The following is a 17,453-nucleotide window of genomic DNA, read 5'->3' as shown; positions in this document are numbered from 1 at the left end:
TGGGAACTCAGGGACCTGGATCCAAACCCCTCAGGGAGGCTAGCAGGGAACCCGGAGAGCGCACCCAGGGCAGGGCGTGACTGTGCCTACTCCACAGACAGGAAAACCTGAAGGCAAAGAGGAGAAAGGCGGCAGGAATTACCCGCCAGGTTTAGAGCTAGGACTAGCACCGTATGTCCAGAGCCAGGTACCAGGTGATCTGTTATCCTTGTGACCTGTCTGCTTCCTCCTTTTTTATGGTCTCTCTAATGTTCATGAGATTCCCTACACAACAAAATTAAACAGTGTTGTAGTTTGGAAGTGGCTTTTAAAATTCATAAGCCAACTTTCTCTTCATTTATGTATCCCACAAAGATTTATTGAGCACTTCGATGTATCACAGTGTGCTCTGGAGACACTAGATCCATGACCTGGAGTCCTGGTCCCCTGGGGGACACAGGTGTTACTCACTGACTACACAACTGCCAGCCGAGAGTCAGGATGAAGAGGACACAGAGGGCTTGAGAAGGACGCCCAGCAGCGGCCCAGCCTGAGCTCAGTGGCCCAGAAGACCATCTAGACTTAGTGTTTCCAATCAGCTAGTTTGTATTTGGGCATTTGTTTCTGATGCCAAGTATAGAAGTTTAAAAATGGTTTTTCGCCGGGCGTGGTGGCGCACGCTTGTAATCCCCGCACTTGGGAGGCAGAGACAGGAGGATCGCACGGGTTCGAAGCCAGCCGCGCGCGCTGGCTTAGGAGATCCTGTTTCCAAATAAAAATGTAAAAATAGGTCTGGGAGTATAGCCCGGAGGTAGAAGGGCTTCCAGGAACTCCAGTACCACCAAAAAATAAATAATAATAATAATAATAATAATAATAATAAATAAAATTTTCATTTATCTTACTCTCGGGTTCTAGCTCATCGGGGGACAACTCATACAGGGATGTATTTAACATCTAGCACCTTAGCTGTTCCTAGTACTTAGTGAAACCTTGAGGTTTGACAAACACCCCTTCTGTGTTTTCGCCCAAATCATTGTTCTTAATTCAGCCCAATTCACAAGGCTTTCCAGCCATATTGCTCACTACCAGGAACCCTACAGAAACCCGACTTCACCTCCACTCTCCAGGGGTGAATAGTGTTGGCTTTTTGGTTAATTTCTTTCTTTGCTAGCTGTAGTGGTTGGAACTTCTCCATGAGCAAGGTCTTCCAGGGGCTGGGTGTATGTTCACTCTTGGCAAAGGACTTAATGGATTTAAAGGTACTTTTAATCAGGATCTGTCCCAGGCTGAGAATCTCTGGTTCACCTTCTTTCTGGAAGGAAAGATAGACTCGAATTAGATACAGATTCACCCTTTCTCACTTGTCCCATAAAGCTGCACTTCACTGCCTATAGAAAGCCACTTTTCCTTTTCTACTTGTGCATTTTTAGGATAGAAGTGAGAGTATGTGGTAACAGGAAGATTTGGGAGATTGTCCAAAGTGGGGCTCTTTTTTTGTGATACTGGGGATGGAATCCAGGGGCACTCTACCTCGAAGCTACATGTTGTATTTTATTCTTTATTCTGAAAAAGGGTTTAAGTTGCAGAGGGCCTCACTGAATAGCTGAGGCTGGCCATGAATCTACAATCCTCCTGTCTCAGCCTCCCAAGTCCTGTGATTAGAAGTGTATGTCACCACGCCAGCTTAAAGGAGGGCTCTTAAAATGTGCTCTGGTGCCAGGCATGGTTTCACAGGCTTATAATCCCAGTGCCTGGGAGGCTGAGACAAGAGGATCACAGATTCAAGACCAGCCTCAGAAACTTAGCAAGGCCCTCCACAACTTAGTGAGACCCTGTTCCAAAATAAAACATAAGCTGGGTGTGGTGGTGCACACTTGTAATCCCCGCGCTTGGGAGGCAGAGACAGGAGGGATTACGCTGGTTCGAAGCCAGCTGCACTGGCTTAAGAGACCCTGTTTCCAATTAAAAATATAAAATGGGTCTGGGAGTGTAGCCCAGAGGTAGAAGGGTTTCCAGGAACCCCAGTACCACCAAATAAATAAATAAATAAATAAATAAATAAATAAATAAATAAATAAAGCTGGAGGTATAACTCAGAGGTAGACTTCCCCTGGATTCAGTCCCCAGCAACACACACACACACACACACATATTCCCTGGGACCCCTTGGGGGTCCTGGAGACTCTCTCAGGGGCTATGAGGTCCAGTGAGTCTTTGCATAGGATATTGTTTGCTTTTCTTATTCTTAGCTCACTGTACAGTGACATTTTCCAGAATGTAATGCAGAAGAAGTTACGAAAATCTAGCTGTCTTCCGTTAAGCCAGACAATAAAGAAGTTTACAGCCAGGCCCCATGGCCCACCCCTATATCTCCGGTACGTGGGAGGATAAGATAGGATTGCAGGTTGAAGGCCAGTGTGTGATAATTTAGCTAGACCCTGTTTCAAAATTAAAAAAAAAATAAAATAGGATTGGGGTGTAGCTGCAAGGTAGAATTTCTCTGGGTTTAATTCCAAGAAAGAAAGAGGAAAGAAAGGAAGAAAAAAAAAGAGAGAGGGAGGGAGAAGGAGAAAGAAAAAGAAATTCACAGGACCAGGTATGTAGTTCAGTGCTTGCCTACCATTAGCAAGGTCCTGGGTTCCTTACCCAGAACAACAACAACAAACCTGAACAATACTCTTCTTACTAAACTTTTCTTGTTTTATTTTGAAAATATATTTTTCCCGGAGGATCACAGTTTGGGGACAGCCTCAGCTACTTAGTGAGGCCCTTTGCAACTCAGTGAGACCCGGTTTCAAAATAAAGAATAAAAAATAGGGCAGGGAGTGTAGCTCGGAGGTCGAATGCCCCTGGGTTCCATCCCCAGATCCCCCTCCCAAAAAAAAAACATATTTTTCTTTTTAAAATATTTATATTGCCTGACACAGTGGCTTGTGCCTTAGTCCCAGATACTGAGATAGGAGGAATTATAGTGAGACCCTATCTTCTCAAGAAAAGATTGTTATCATGTCATTGATTTTTTTTTTTTTTTTTTTTTTTTGGTGGTACTGGGGTTCCTGGAAGCCCTTCTACCTCCAGGCCACACTCCCAGACCTATTTTATACTATTTATTTGGAAACAGGGTCTCTTAAGCCAGCAAGGCTGGCTCCGAATCAGTGCGATCCTCCTGTCTCTGCCTCCCAAGCTCAGGGATTACAAGTGTGCGCCACCACGCCCAGCTATCATTGATGTTTTAAAATGAATTAACTATTTCTTTTCGGTACTAGGATGGAACCCAGGGGAAATCTACCTCCGAGCTACACCCCTAGCACTATTTTTTAGTCCTTTTATTTTATTTTTTGAAACAGGGTCTCACTGAGTTGTGAAGTGCCTTGCTACATACCTGAGGCTGTCCTAGAACCACGATCCTCTGGTCTCCACCTTCCCAATTACAAGTGTGTGCCACCACGCCTGGCACGCTAGGATTTTTTTTTTTTTTTTTTTTTTGCAGTACTGGGGATTAAACCCAGGGGCATTCTCCTCTGAGCTCTACCCCCAGCCCTTCTAATACATCAGTTTTTAATACACTAAACTTTGATAGTGTTACCTTACAAACAAAAGCTGTTTGGGGGCCTTAGTGACTTTTAAGAATATAAATCTGATCCCTGAGATTAAAAAAAAAAAAATTTGAGAACTTCTGAGCCTAAGAGTTGGGGATCCCCAAGGTGTTGGAAGAATCCCAGCTCTTCAAGAATCCGACCTGAGCCTATGGAGCCCTGACTCGGACACCCATAGTCTGTCCCCCAGTGTGGGTCACACAGGATGTGCAATTCCTTTGGGACTCTGGGAGCATCGCTGCGCCTGGGAGGAGAAGGTCTGGCCTGCGCATCACCTTGCTGCCGCTTGTAAAGGGTGCTCACAGGAGGGATCATGAGGCTCTGCGGGGTGGAGCAGCACTGCAAGGTACTGCGCTCCACACAAACCCAGCCCCCAGCCCGTGGAGACTGCCTCAGATCTCTGCCCAGTTCCTCCCAAGAAGCATAAGCGTTCTCCACCCATCCGCTCCTAGTCTAGGGATCATAAGCAGCACTTCTCAGCCCAAGGAAGAAAGAACTGGGTCTCAGGAGGCAAACGTCTCGTGAGCCCTGGGTGGTAATCCCAGACTAGATGTGCCAAAGGGCTGGCATGGCGTTCCAGGCCAGATGTGGAGTTGGGGGAGTGCCCAGCCCATCTGAGGGCTCAGCTCTCTGCTTAACAGGGTCCTCCTTTGCTCCACACTCAGACTGGAATCTGCAGCTCCGAACAAGTAAAAACTGTGGGCTTCCACCGCTGAGTCCTGGGACTCCATTGAGAGCCTTGCAGCTGGCAGCCAGAGGTTTCAAAGGTCACCCCAGCTGGGCGGATTAGAACAACAGATCCTCCCGGGTGAAGTTGGCTGCCCGGCAGAAGGCAAGTTGCAACATCTGTGAGCAGAGTTAGAACAAAGCCCCTTCACATTTTCATCCAGCCGTGGGCTCTGGCCGGTCTTTCTTCACCGTCCCTTCTCACCGGACCCCGGATAGGAATCCCCGGCAGCACCACGGTGAAGCGTGGCTGCCTGGCGGCCTGCCTCCCGTGAGAGCCGCTGCAAGAGGCCACGGTAAGGTGTGTCCCGTTCGCCAGTGTGTGGCCCGCCCTACTTTGCTGGGCAGGGCCGGCCATGGCAAGTCAGCCTGGCACAGCCCAGGAGCGGCTCACTGGGGGGATCAGGAGTGATTAGGGAATTTGTCAGGATTTGAGTGCATTGCAGAGGGGATTAAGTGGGAGGGCAGAGGAGCTGTCAGTGCTGAGGCATTCACACATGGCTGGTTTGCTCCTCAGAGGTGTGCCTTGGTGGGTTCCCTCGCAGGCTGGGAAGGGCTTTGGAACTCCTTCCTGCAGGGCAGGCTGGGTGCTTCCAGCATGCCCTACACTCCCATGAGGTCCTCAGAGACAGCGATCATCACAAGTATATAAACTCTGCATAGGGAGGGGCTCAACTGTTTTCTCTAGGTTTATTCTGCTGTATAACTTGTCACTGATTTTTTTTTTAACTTATTTTTTCAGTCTCTTTGCCTTGGAGTTGCACTCAGTTTTGGCCACAGTTGAAAGTGATCCTTATGGGTTCAAGGGACAATTTAGAGTGCTTTTGATCAAATTAAAGTCCAATTAACTCAGTGCTGCTTTGAGTGATTAATAAATTAAGTTACTCGTGGAAACTTTATGTGGAGGTAGGCTCTGGCTCAGACATCAGTGGGAGGGAGGCTTCCGGCTCTTGGAAGCTCTTTCTGCCCCCCCTCCCCTGCCCCATGTTTTTCTCCTACTCCTCTGTCCTTTGATCTGCGCTGTATTGAATGAAACCCCTGGCTGTGAGCATTTGATTCCATCCACTGAGCCTCCTCTGCTGATGGAGAAGCCATTGTAGATGTCCTCAGCTTCTCTGGTGTTCTCGAATGGAATGTGGTCGCTGATGAAGGATTAGAGAGAAACAGGAATGGTTTGGCTGGATTTGTTTTATTATTAATTTCCCCCTCAAATATGTCAGTAGCCATCAATTGGCAGCATGGCAGGAATCTGTGCTGTGATGGCGGTGGGCGGGGCTGTGGGCTGAGGCCGAGGGAGCTGTTTGGTGTGACCACGGGCCAGCTTGGGGCTGGGCTCTGGTTCTGCCTGTGTAATGGTTGAGTAACCCTCACCCTCCCCCCCCGGAGCCACCCCATGGGAATTAGATGTGTCCTTGCTGTATTGACTCCCATGCCGTTTGTGACGTGAGGCCAGCTCCTTCCTAAGGAGATGGTGCCTGATTTCTGTGTTCCTGAGGCCACCTGTTCTCTCTTTTGAGAGCATTCAGGGCCTTCCAGAGGTTTAATGGACCTCAGCAGGTCTTGAAACATGAGGATTTTAGAGAAGGAGTTAGGCCTCATTTCTTACTCCCCTGAAAGCGGTCTGTCTTTTATCCTCCAAAGCTAGGCCTGAGGGCAGAAGCAGAGGCAGGTTCTTTCTCTGCCCCTCTTCTCTGGGCATCTCCCAGGCTCCTGCCCATTGCATCTCCCATTACTGGGGTAGGCAGGAAACGCTAGGTCTGGGCCTCAGGAGCTTGTGCCAAGCCAGCAGAGTATGACTTTGCAGTCAGACCTTAGTTTGGGTTCTGCTTCTCAGCTCTGTGACGCTGGACAAGCATGGCTGGTTTTCAGAGCCTGTTTGTCCTTATTTTTGAAAGGGGCAATTGGATCTACCAGCGGGGTGGTTAGGACCGAGTGAGGTCTGTGCTCAGCGAGAGGTCGGCCATGGACTCCTTGCTTGTGGAGTGACGCTGCAGGAAGCTGCCAGGGGGCCTCAGGCCCTCCTTCCTACCTTCTTCTGGAGCTCTGCCCTCTGTCTCTGGCATGCCTGCCAGGGCTTTTTGCTGTTCTTTGTGGCAGGGTCTTTGTCTCCGTGGTGGGGAGACTGGCTTCCTATTGGAAGGAATCTGCTGTTGCCTCCACTTACTGAAGGCCTGCTATTCTGTACTGTGGTTTTATTATATATACTGCCTTCCAATCCTTCCTTCCACCTGATGAGGTTGATATCATTCCCATTTGACATCAAAGAAAACTGAGGCTGAGAGAATGGGGGAACCTAGGCTGGCCCACAGCTGGAAAGAGGCAGGGCCCAGCATTTGTGCAGGGTCACAAAAGTCTGATCCTCATGCTACGTGAGGATCCCACCCAGGCCCCAGTGTAGCGTGCCTGTCACCTCACCTCGGGGACAGTAGAGAAGTACAGAAGGAGCAGTGTTCCCTTGGGGTGTGGCCCTGGGTAGCTAGGCAGGCTGTAATAATCCCAGTCCTTTTCTATTCTGTGTTACCATACCAACACATATCATACCACACAAATACACATATAATACCCAGCCCTACATGTAATTATTCACTGCTCTACACCTACCACCTACTTTTGCATATAGTCGATGCTCAATAAATATATTTTGAGTGAATGTATATCCTGGTTTTTGCCATTAAAATTATATCAGGGGAGATGTACCTATATTCCCATGTCTATTATAGCACTATTCATGATAAATTATGGAATCATTCAAGTGTATAATGAGGCATAAATAAATAAAGAAAATATGGTATATACATATGTATATACACACATGGGAAAGTATTATTCACCCATAAAAAAGAATGAAATCCTGTCAGTTGTGACAACACAGTTGGAACCAGAGGACATTATATCAAGTGAAATAAGCCAGATACAGAAACGTGAAAGTAGAAGCTAAAAAAGTTGGTTTCATAGGAATAGAAAGTGAAATAGTGACTAGAAAGGGGAGGGAAGGGAGCAGTGAGAGAGGCTACACAATGGGTACTGTGTTACTTTTCACTAACTGTGACAAAATACCAAGAAAAAAACACCTTGAAGAAGTAAAGGCTTCTTCTGGCTCAGGGTTTCAGTGGTTTCCATGGTCAACTGGCTCCATGCTTTCAGTCCTGTGGCAAAGCAGAGCTGCTTACCTGCTCACCCATGGCGGCAGGAAGCAGACCAAGAGGAGGGCTGGGGTCCAGTGTCCCCTCCGAAGGCATACCCCAAGACCCGACTTCCTTCCACTAGGCCCATATCCCAGTTAGTGCCACAGACTAGCGACCACGCCTTTAACACATGGCTTCAGGGACACTCCAGGTCTAAACCATAGCAGGTGCCCAAATACGTTAGGGAGGCGGGATAAGCTGTAGCACTCTGTAGCAAAGCAGGGCAACTCTAGTCGACAACAGTTTATTATATGCTCTACAGAGAACTAGAAGAGAGGCAGTCAAAAGTTCCCAATGAAATGATTAGGAGGTAGACGCTCATTACTCAGATTTGGTTATTATACATTGTACACGTGCATCAAATTATCACACCACACCGTACCTGTGAATGTGTGCAATCATTGTTTCACTTAAAAAGAATTATATTAGGGCTACTTTGGAATGATTTTACAAACATGCAAAACTCAGTAATTTACATATGGCAAAATGTTGACGGTTGAATCTAGAAAGTGGGTATTGGAGGTGCTTATTTTCTCATTCTTTCTGCTTATGTGTTTGACATTTTCCATAATAAAATGTTTTTTAATTTAAAATATCTGTATCATTAAGTTCCTATCATTATTTTCTTTGTAAATATGTGTTCCTATATAACTTCCTGGTATTCCAGTCTGTAAACAATTCTCATTGCATATTTAACCAGATTTTTTTGTATGCTTAGCTTTTGCTATAAATAATGACGTCAGTGTTCTTATATATTAATTCTGGGCTTCATCTCTGATTCTTTCCCAGTAATATGGTTCTAAATGTAGGATTCCTAGGAAAGGAGATAGACAGCTTTCTATCATCTTTCCAGGAAGATTATACCAATTTGTATTGTCCCAAGAGAATGCCCATCTCATATGGTCCACCAGTATTGTGTACTATCTCTCCGTTTTAAATATCAGTTTGGTTAATTTTAAAAAAGCTTATTCTTAGTTTGCACTCAGGCATTCGCCTGGGCTTGACGGTGCCTCTTGTTTGCGGGTCACTGTCTTCTGTGGACTGTGGAAGTCATATCCCCTGCCCATGTATCTGTTGGCTGATTTATCTTCATATGTAAAATATTAGAGTTTTCTGTTTTCATTGCAAACACTTTGTCCCAGATTATCATTCTTCTTTGAATATTGTTGATGTTACGTTTTGATATGCAGAGTAGCTTAATTTTACGTGTCTATGAATTGAACATCTCTCAACTTTTTCCCTTGTTATACCAACATCAGCCCCGGGTCCCACCAGCCAACTCCGATTGCTACAGGGGACAGAAGGGCCTAGTGATTAAGAAGAGAGAGTGGGCCACACACCCGGGTTAAATGCGGGTCTGCCCCCTACTAATTGTGTGATTTTAGACAAATTTTTTTAGTCTTCCTGGGCCACAGGTTCGTAACCCCTAAAGTGGAAATGATGAGGTTATTTGTCTCATTATGTTGTTGTCAGGAGCAAATGAACTGTCAATTATGTTAAAGTGCTTAGTAAATAAGGCTCCTGATGTACAGTAAGCACTACATAGTGTTTACTTTTATTGTTACTTTCTGGGGTGAGCCTGCAAGCCTTATCACATGGAAAGGAATTTTGTTTGCAAAGCTAATACCTCATAAGTGAAAGAGAAAGCCAGGTTTGCCAAGCAGAGAATGTATCCCATTACAAACAAATCTAGTCACTTTGTCACTTTGATTTATATTTGGAAAGATATAGCCCTATTTTACTTTTGTTGTCTATTAAATATAAATAGACTGAGTATATGCCTCAGACACCACTGTTCCATTGTGTCAGTTGCCTGACTACAGCATGAAACTTAAGCGTGGGACTGAATTGCCAGAGGAATGAACAGAACAGGAATCAATAGGAGTGTGGTGTCTTCCGTTCAATAGAAATTTGTTCCCTGCCTGAGATGTGCCACGGGTCCCCAACCCGGGGCTGCCCCAGCCTGCTAAGGCAGCCACCTGGGCTCGGGACCTGGAGCAGGGGTACTTGGGATGTACTCTGGGTAGTGAGAGTGGGTATCTGGTGACCATGACTGAAGTCTAACCCCTGAGCCCCTCAGCTGCAGCCTGTTCACCCAGCCTGTCCTGCGGATTTTGGATTCCCCACTATCTTTCTATACATTCCTTCTCCATTGATGAGAATCAGAATCAGTTTCTGTTCTTTGCCACCAAGAAATCAGGTTTGTACCTGTACTGATTCCACTCCAAGCCAGTCCCAAGGAAGTCATGGGGAATTCAGACATAGATTTAGGCACAAAAAGGCTCATTGTGGGGTCTGTTACCATAAAAGATTTAGAAACTACCAAGTAGCCAGCAGTAGGGAGATAGTTGTACACCCACTTGATTTTTAATTTTCATTTTAATTCAAATTTCTCAAAAGTGGCTCCAACCCTTTGTTTTAAGAAAAACATAGCTGGGTGTTGTGGTGCATGCTTATAATCCCAGTACTTGGGAGGCTGAGACAGGAGGATTGAAGGTTTGAATTCAGCCTTGGCAATTTAGCAAGACCCTCCACAACTTAGTGAGACTCTGTTTCCAAATAAGAAATAAAATCAGGGGTGTAGCTCAGAGGTGGAATGCCCCCAGATTCAATCCCAGTGACACACACACACACAAAAAAAAAAAAAGGAAAGAAAGAAAAAACATGAGGAAAAGAAGTAGGAAATATATATAGTTTTCTCTCAACCATGTAAAATATGTATTTTTCTATAATAATGAACACAAAATTGGAGGGCAATATACTACCCTTCTGTGTAACAGAATTATGGATATTCCAACATTTTTCTTCTCTGGGCTGTATGGCATGACCAAAAGAGCCTGGTACCTGATAAATCTGCATTTGATCCCCACTTCTGCCACCAATCTGTATATGGGGCAAGTTATTCCACCTATGTGACCTCAGCTTCCTCATATGAAAATTACCTATTTTGTGGGCTATTACAATTAGATAGGAGGAATAAGATCTAGTGTCCTATTTTACAGTAAGGGTATATATAACTAACAATAATGCACATTTCAAAATAGCTGGTAGAAGGATTTTGAGTGTTATTATCACAAAGAAGTGATAACTATTTAAGGTGTAGAATATACTGACTATCTCAACTTGATCATGACACTGTGTATACATTATATCAAAACATTACATCATACCCTGAAAATACATACAATTATTATGTGTCAATAAAAATAAAATAATAAAAATTTCAAATGAATGTGCCAAATATTCCATAAAGGGTTTAGAACAGATTATCTGTCTCACGGTGTCATGCAGAGCAAATGGACTGTTTATTGCTTTCAAAGTTGTGAAAGTTCCTGTAAACTTAGTAAAGTTCCTAATGTCCAGTAAGCATACTTGGTATTTTCCAGATTTTACCATGAAACATATTTAAAGTTGAGAATAATTAGACATTTCCAAAGAGCTGGACAGGGCTGCAACAGGCAGCCTTCTAGTACTTTGTCCCAGCTGACCTTGCCAGCCCCAGCCGTATCTCTCATCCCACCTGGGCCTGGACCAAGAGTCTACTTGAGGTGTTCTTGCTAGGGCTGGCATCATTTTGCTCTGTCTTCTTGGGCAAGTGACTTACCCTCTCTGGGCCTCAGTTATAAATGGAGTCGGCTTGGATATCTTCAAGTGCCTCCCCTCTCTGATGCTCTGTGACCCTGGACCTTTCTTCACAGTCTAGTCCTTGGCCAGCTTCCTTCCCTTTCATTCTCTACCCTCTCCCTCCTCATCTCACCTCACCCAGGGTCCTTTCCAGGTTAACCCCAGACTCCTTCCTTGCATGGAGAATGGGCCCCATTTTTCTGTAGCCTGTGAGCAATCACAGTTCAGTCAAACCAGCTTTGACCTTCTGCCAGGAGTGCTGCATGGAGACGCTGATTCTGAGCACCAGGGACTTACATGCAGACCCCAGATGCCTGTTGAGAGGCCTCCAAGCCATCTGGTTTCTCTGCTCTCCTTCCAGCCTCTTTCTTCCTCTCTCTCTTTCTTTCTTTCTTTCTTTCTTTCTTTCTTTCTTTCTTTCTTTCTTTCTTTCTTTTTTCCTTCCTCCCTCCCTCCCTCCTTTCTTTCTTTCTTTCTTTCTTCTTTCCTTCCTCCCTCCCTCCCTCCCTCCTTTCTTTCTTTCTTTATTTCTTTTGTTCTTTCTTTCTTTCTTTCTTTTTGAACTACATCTTTATCCATTCCTCTGCTTCTTGTATTGTGCAATTATATCACAGTTTCTGAGCAGATTAAGAAAAAGACATATGATGGTAAGGTGAGATATGGAGCAAAACTGGTTCTTGTGGATTATTTAATAAAGTTTCCATGCTTTATGATGATGACACAGTGCAGTGCTTGACTTTAGGAATCACAGAAGGGTCACATTAAATACTGTTGGTATGAACATAGACATCTTTCGGTCTTATGGTATGGATTTCAAAATGCTATGTATTTTATTTTTTTATTATTTTTATTTTATTTATTTATTTATTTATTTATTTTTGCGGGTCTGGGTATGGAACCCAGGGTCAACCTCCGAGCTACACCCACTGCTCTACTTTTTATTATTTTTAAAATTTATTTATTTTTATTGGTGCATTGTATTTATACATCATAATGGGGTAAAGAGACTTGTGTAGACTTAAATGCACCCATCACCCAGCCAGCCCCCATCCAGTCCCCACCTCACTCCCTCTCCATCCCTCCCTCCCATGCTTGGCTTAGTGGTTGACTTCGATATGAATAAGTACATCGTGTGCTTTAAAGAGTTTCCTTCTCACCTCTCCTATCCCCACAGTTAGGCTGCCTTATTTGCTCCTCTATAGGATCTCCTTTTTCACCTGGAGCTTCTCCTATGACCCCTTTCACCCTAGCTTTCACATATTAGGGAAAGCATCCGATTCCTTACTTTTTGCGACTGACTAATCTCGCTTAGCATAATGTCCTCAAGATCCATCCATTTCTCTGAAAATACCGCAATTGTAATTTTTTTTAATATGGCAGCCACACTTTCTTAGAAGCTGGGAACAGGGGATAGATGGGGGTTCTCCAGAGGGCAGTGAGGAGGTGGCCTGGCCTAGGAGCTGGGCCTGGCACAGGCTCTGCCCCGTCTTGCCACCTGGACACCACAGAAACTTGAGCCCAGAGAGGAGCTGCAGGTAGCCAGTGACCTAGTGGTCACCTGCTCTCAATCAAGGGTGCATCCCAGGCTGGGTCTGCAGACCTGGGGGGTGGGGAGGACAGCATTGCGCCTTCCCTGATCTGACTCATTTTCTCTTTTCCTTTCTGCAGACATGGGGGATGTGAAGCTAGCCTCCTCATCACACGTCTCCAAAACCTCCCTCAGTGTGGCTCCCTCGAGGGTCATGGCCGAGGCCCCTGCTTTCATCCTGCCCCCACGGAACCTCTGTGTCAAAGAAGGAGCCACTGCCAAGTTCGAAGGGAGGGTAAGAAGCATGTGGAAGCTTGAGGCTTGGGGAAGACAGGGAGGGGGGCTCCTCCCGAACTCTTTCCTCAGCACACTGGAAAGGTAGCAGGCCTCGTTTTCTCTTGGTCTTTCATATAAATAGAATATGTACCACTTTGCTCTGTTTCTTTATGGTGGGCTTTGGTCTGTATTGGAGAACTTGGGAATAGAGAGGGGCATGCCAGTTGCTTGTCCTGAAATATTTTGCTATTGGCCTAGATTGTACTCTAGGTCCATAGAAGACATGGCCTAGTGACAGGAAGAATACAGCTGGGGTTTAAATATGTGCTCTCTGCATCTGGACAGTTAAGAGTTGGTTGTAAACTTTTCATGTAGCCAGCATCGTGGTGCATACTCAATACTTAGGAGTCTTAGACAGGAGGATCACAGGTTCAAGTGCAGCCTCAGCAACTTAGCAAGACCCTGTTTCAAAATAAAAAAAGAAAGGCCTGGGGGTGAAGTTCAGAGGTAGAATGCCCCTGGGTTCAATCCCAAATACAAACAAACAAACAAATAAATAAATAGGTACCCTCCACATCTGGACAATTGGGAGTTTGCTGTAGTTTTTCTCTTGCCTTTCTGCTGGAAAGTTTGGTCAGCTGACCTCATGCATCTACCTAGAGTAGTGAGATGAGATATGGACCCCCCCCTTTTTTTAATTCTATCACCTTTCACAGATGAATCTAGTCTCTTGCCTTAGAGACAGGGGCCTTCATTTCTTCCTCTGCACATGGCTGTAATAATTCCTTGTCTGTTTTGTGTGAAATGGGAAGAGAGAAAGGGAACACTAAATAATAGTTGTAAGAATACCTAATGTTTTCCTAGACAAAAGGCCTTTTATTAAGCTCCTGGACATCAAATCAACCTGATGTGGAGATACAGTAGGCATCAGGGAGGGTTATAAGCACCATGTGAATTGGATTAATCACAGGAGACTCACCCCAGGAAATGCATTAGAACCTAACACGTTTTGATGTGAACACTAGCAAAAGTTGAGGAAAGCGAGAGGCTTTTGTCAGTTGTACTATGACTCCATAATACAAGCGTGGGCTCCCAAGCACTGCAGGAGGAAGGGGGCAAGCAAATGGCCTCTTCTTGGATGACACTGGGCCTGATATTTGTGCAAGTGGTGCGTCTGGCCACGTGGTCATCTGGAGAGTGTGCTAGGGCTGCCATCTTGAAAATGGGTCTGGGCTGCCCAGAATGGTATTCTAGGCACAGACCTGACCAGTGGACTCTGTTGCTAATAGATCTGACCTTAGTCTTTTTGTATCTTTTACCTGAAGAAGATTTTGGGGGACTCATGGGAATGTTTGCAGGCTCTCCCAGCAAGAGAGCTCTTTTTTGTTACCCTGGATCTGGTCCCCATCCTCTCATTGCCACAGCAGGCAGGAGAGAAGTGCCAGGAAGAGTCCCTGGGCGTTTATGGCTCAGATGGCTGTGAAAAGGAATGCAGTCCTGATCATGCTGCAGAGTGGAGGAACCTTGACAGCTCTGTGCTGAGTACAGGAGACCAGCCACAAAGCACCAAGACTGCAGGATTCTATTTCTTTTACCTGTCCAGGATGGGGACAGAAAGAAAGAAGATTAGTGGTTACAGGGTCAGTGGGGAGAGAAGGATGGGGAGCGACTGCTAATGGGTACTGGGTTTCTTTTTAGGATAATGAAAATTTTCTGATATTAAATAGAAGTGGTGGTTGTACAACTTTGTGGATATAATTATAAAACACTGAATTATGCACATTAAGAATTAAAAATAAATATTTAAGCTAGGTGTGGTGGCTCATGCTTATAATACCAGTACTTGGGAGGCTGAGACAAGAAGATTGCAGGTTCACGGCCAGCCTCAGCTCCTTATTGAGACCCTCTACAATTTAGTGAGACCCTGTTTCAAAATAAAGAATAAAAAATAGGGCTAGCGGATGTATTTGAGTCACCCCTCCATGTCACTCGGGCATGGGGCTGTATTTATATTTTCTGCATTTCTATCTTTCTAATAAACTTCTTTAAATCTTCAAAAAATAAAATAGGGCTAGGGGGTTTTGTTCAGAGGCAGAATGCCCTGAGTCCAATATTGAGTATCACCAAAAAAAGTAATAACTAAAAATAAACACTTAAGAAATGCCTTAAAGCCAGGCGTGGTGGCGCACGCTTGTAATCCCAGCATTCGGGAGGCTGAGACCTGGAGGATCGCGGTTCACGGACAGCCTCAGCTACTTAGTGAGGCCCTCTGCAACTCAGTGGGACCCGGTTTCAAAATAAAGAATAAAAAATAGGGCAGGGGGTGTAGCCCGGAGGTCAAATGCCCCTGGGTTCCATTCCCAGACCCGCAAAAAAAAAAAAAAAAAAAAAAAAAGAAATGCCTTAGACTGCAAAATTTATCTGGTCTTATCTACACCCCCAACCCCATACCATATTGCTTCTGAGAGATGAATCCCTGTTTTGATTCAGAGAAACGTGGAGAAGAGATGGCTCAGCATCCTCTTAGTGAATGGTGCCTTTGTTCCCATTGCTGCCCTTCCGTCAGGAAGGAACCATGTCCTTAAGTTGTGCAATTTGGAGCCTTTGTGGGAAGAGCAGTGGCCCAGAAGTCAGCACCTCCAAGCTCTTAGACCTTCTATGAATCTAGGGTTTTCTCATCTGAGAAAAAAGTAAATGGCTGATTCTGGCACGTGAGGATGTGAGAAAAACAAGAACAGACACTAGTAAGTAGTAAATGTACTTCATGAAATAAAAAAGGGTAGTATTTCAGTGTTTGTCTTAATGAGTCAGAATTCACATAACAAATATAACCATTTGAAAGGGAAAAATTCAGTGCCGGTGGAGGCATTTACAAATTGTGTCTATCAGCTTTCTGTTACTATAACAAACTACCTGAGATAAATCAGTGCATAAGGAGGAAGATTTCTTTTTGCTCACAGTTGCTTGGCCTGTTGCTTTGGGCCTGTGGTGAGACAGCACATCATGGTGAGGAGTGTGGTGGAATAAACTGCTCACTTTATGGTAGATGGGAAGCAAGAGAGAAACACGAAGGGACCAGGGCTGCTTATGCTCTGCAAAGGCATTAGGGCTGAGTGGTACTGGGTCCACCTCCTAAGTCCCCATCACCTCCCACCAGCTGGGGACCAAGCTCTCAATGCACAGGCCTTTGTGAGACACTCAAAATCCAAACTGTAGTAGTGTTAATTCAGTGTTCTTTAAATATAGAACTCTCTTATGCAGTCTTTGACTATATATATTCCACATGTATTCTGTGTTCCTTATGAAAGGCTACTTTATGACTTTCCGTCTGACCAAGATTAACCCACTGAAGGGAGACTCTTGCAGAGAGAAGTTCAGAGTGTGAGGCTAACTTGAAGAACAGCCTGTAAAAAGAGGAAGAGTGTTATAAACTAGTATGCAGCAAATGTGTACTATTACTGGAGCAAAAAGAACCAAGCTATGTTTGCCGCAGGGAAGGCTCACCTCAGTGAGCCCAGGATGATGGAGCTGGTTGTTTTGATACCAAAGATGAAGGTGAACCAGGGACATTCCTGTCCTGGTGCCCTCAAAGAAGTAACAAGCGAGGTGCTGTTGGCCTGGATCATCAAAGCTTCGAGGAGGACTGCCAGTTAATAGTCTGTGCTCCTACTGTGGGTACCCACTGGGCCTGCTCATTGGTGTGGGCCCCCTCCACGGCTGTACCTCCCCATTGCAGGCACTCTGCCTTTATAGAGCAACTACGATCCAACCAGGATCTACAGATTAGACCAAAGCTATATCTTCCTCCTTTCCTTTCTCCCTCCCTCCCTTCCTTATTTCTTTTTCTGCCAGCTTGAAACTTAAGGGGATCATATTTTCAGAAATTCATAAAATGTTAGGTCTTTATCTCATTAGTGCCACCTGTAGACCCAGGCAAACAGTCTCTGCCTTGAGCCCATGTTCTGGAAACAGCTCTTCCTTTAGCTGCACCATCTCCGTAGGGAAGGGGATCTGTCTGCCTACAAGTATGTTTACTGAAACCCTTCGGTCCCCACAACCCTGCACAGGGTTCCCAGGAATCTTTTGCCACATGGCCCTGAGTCTCTTCCCATGATAAATCATGGCTAGGCCCAAGCACCATGACTGAGGGGCTCTGTTTGCTTGCGGGGCTCTGCGGTCCACTGCTGTGCCCAGCAGGACCTCCCCAGCACAGGATGTAAGGAGGGTGGGAGCATGCACCCACAGTGCTGCAGCACCACTGTCTTAGCCACCGCCCTGTTGTGCCAGGGCAGTGGGGCAGGTTGCAGAAATGCCAAAAGGAAGTGTCCAGAGTCAGCATGCAAGACGTGGTTTGTTGGGGGGAAATCTTAGAGGAGATCAGTGCCTGCTCCAAACAGAGTTCAGTAGTAGAGAACAGAACCTCCATCCCTTGCAATACTTTGCCAAGTGGCGCTTCCTCTCCCTCAGGGTGTTTTTCCCAGTGGTGCCAGATAGAAGAGTGACAAGTAACCTCTCTACAGCGCCCTCAGTTTCGTG

The 17,453-nt window shown here is 45.4% G+C and overlaps 1 protein-coding gene across 8 annotated transcripts in view; it reads left to right on the top strand.

Annotated features, from left to right (window-relative positions):
* Window positions 1-12,783: 12,783 nt before the first annotated feature.
* The window catches only part of MYLK (myosin light chain kinase), a gene marked incomplete at both ends in the record, with an annotated part of 182,072 nt that continues 177,402 nt past the window's right edge, over window positions 12,784-17,453 (top strand). For all 8 annotated transcript variants that reach the window (XM_080696794.1, XM_080696799.1, XM_080696798.1 and 5 more), the window contains one exon: window positions 12,784-12,936. In XM_080696794.1, the coding sequence (XP_080552920.1) occupies window positions 12,784-12,936 (153 nt within the window). The remainder of the gene's footprint in view (window positions 12,937-17,453) is intronic.

The sequence above is a fragment of the Muscardinus avellanarius genome (assembly GCF_963383645.1).
Source record: "Muscardinus avellanarius genome assembly, chromosome: 5".
In the NCBI taxonomy this organism is placed as follows: domain Eukaryota; kingdom Metazoa; phylum Chordata; class Mammalia; order Rodentia; family Gliridae; genus Muscardinus; species Muscardinus avellanarius.
The sequence above is the reverse complement of the archived record's forward strand: the minus strand, read 5'-3'. Positions and strand labels throughout refer to the sequence as shown.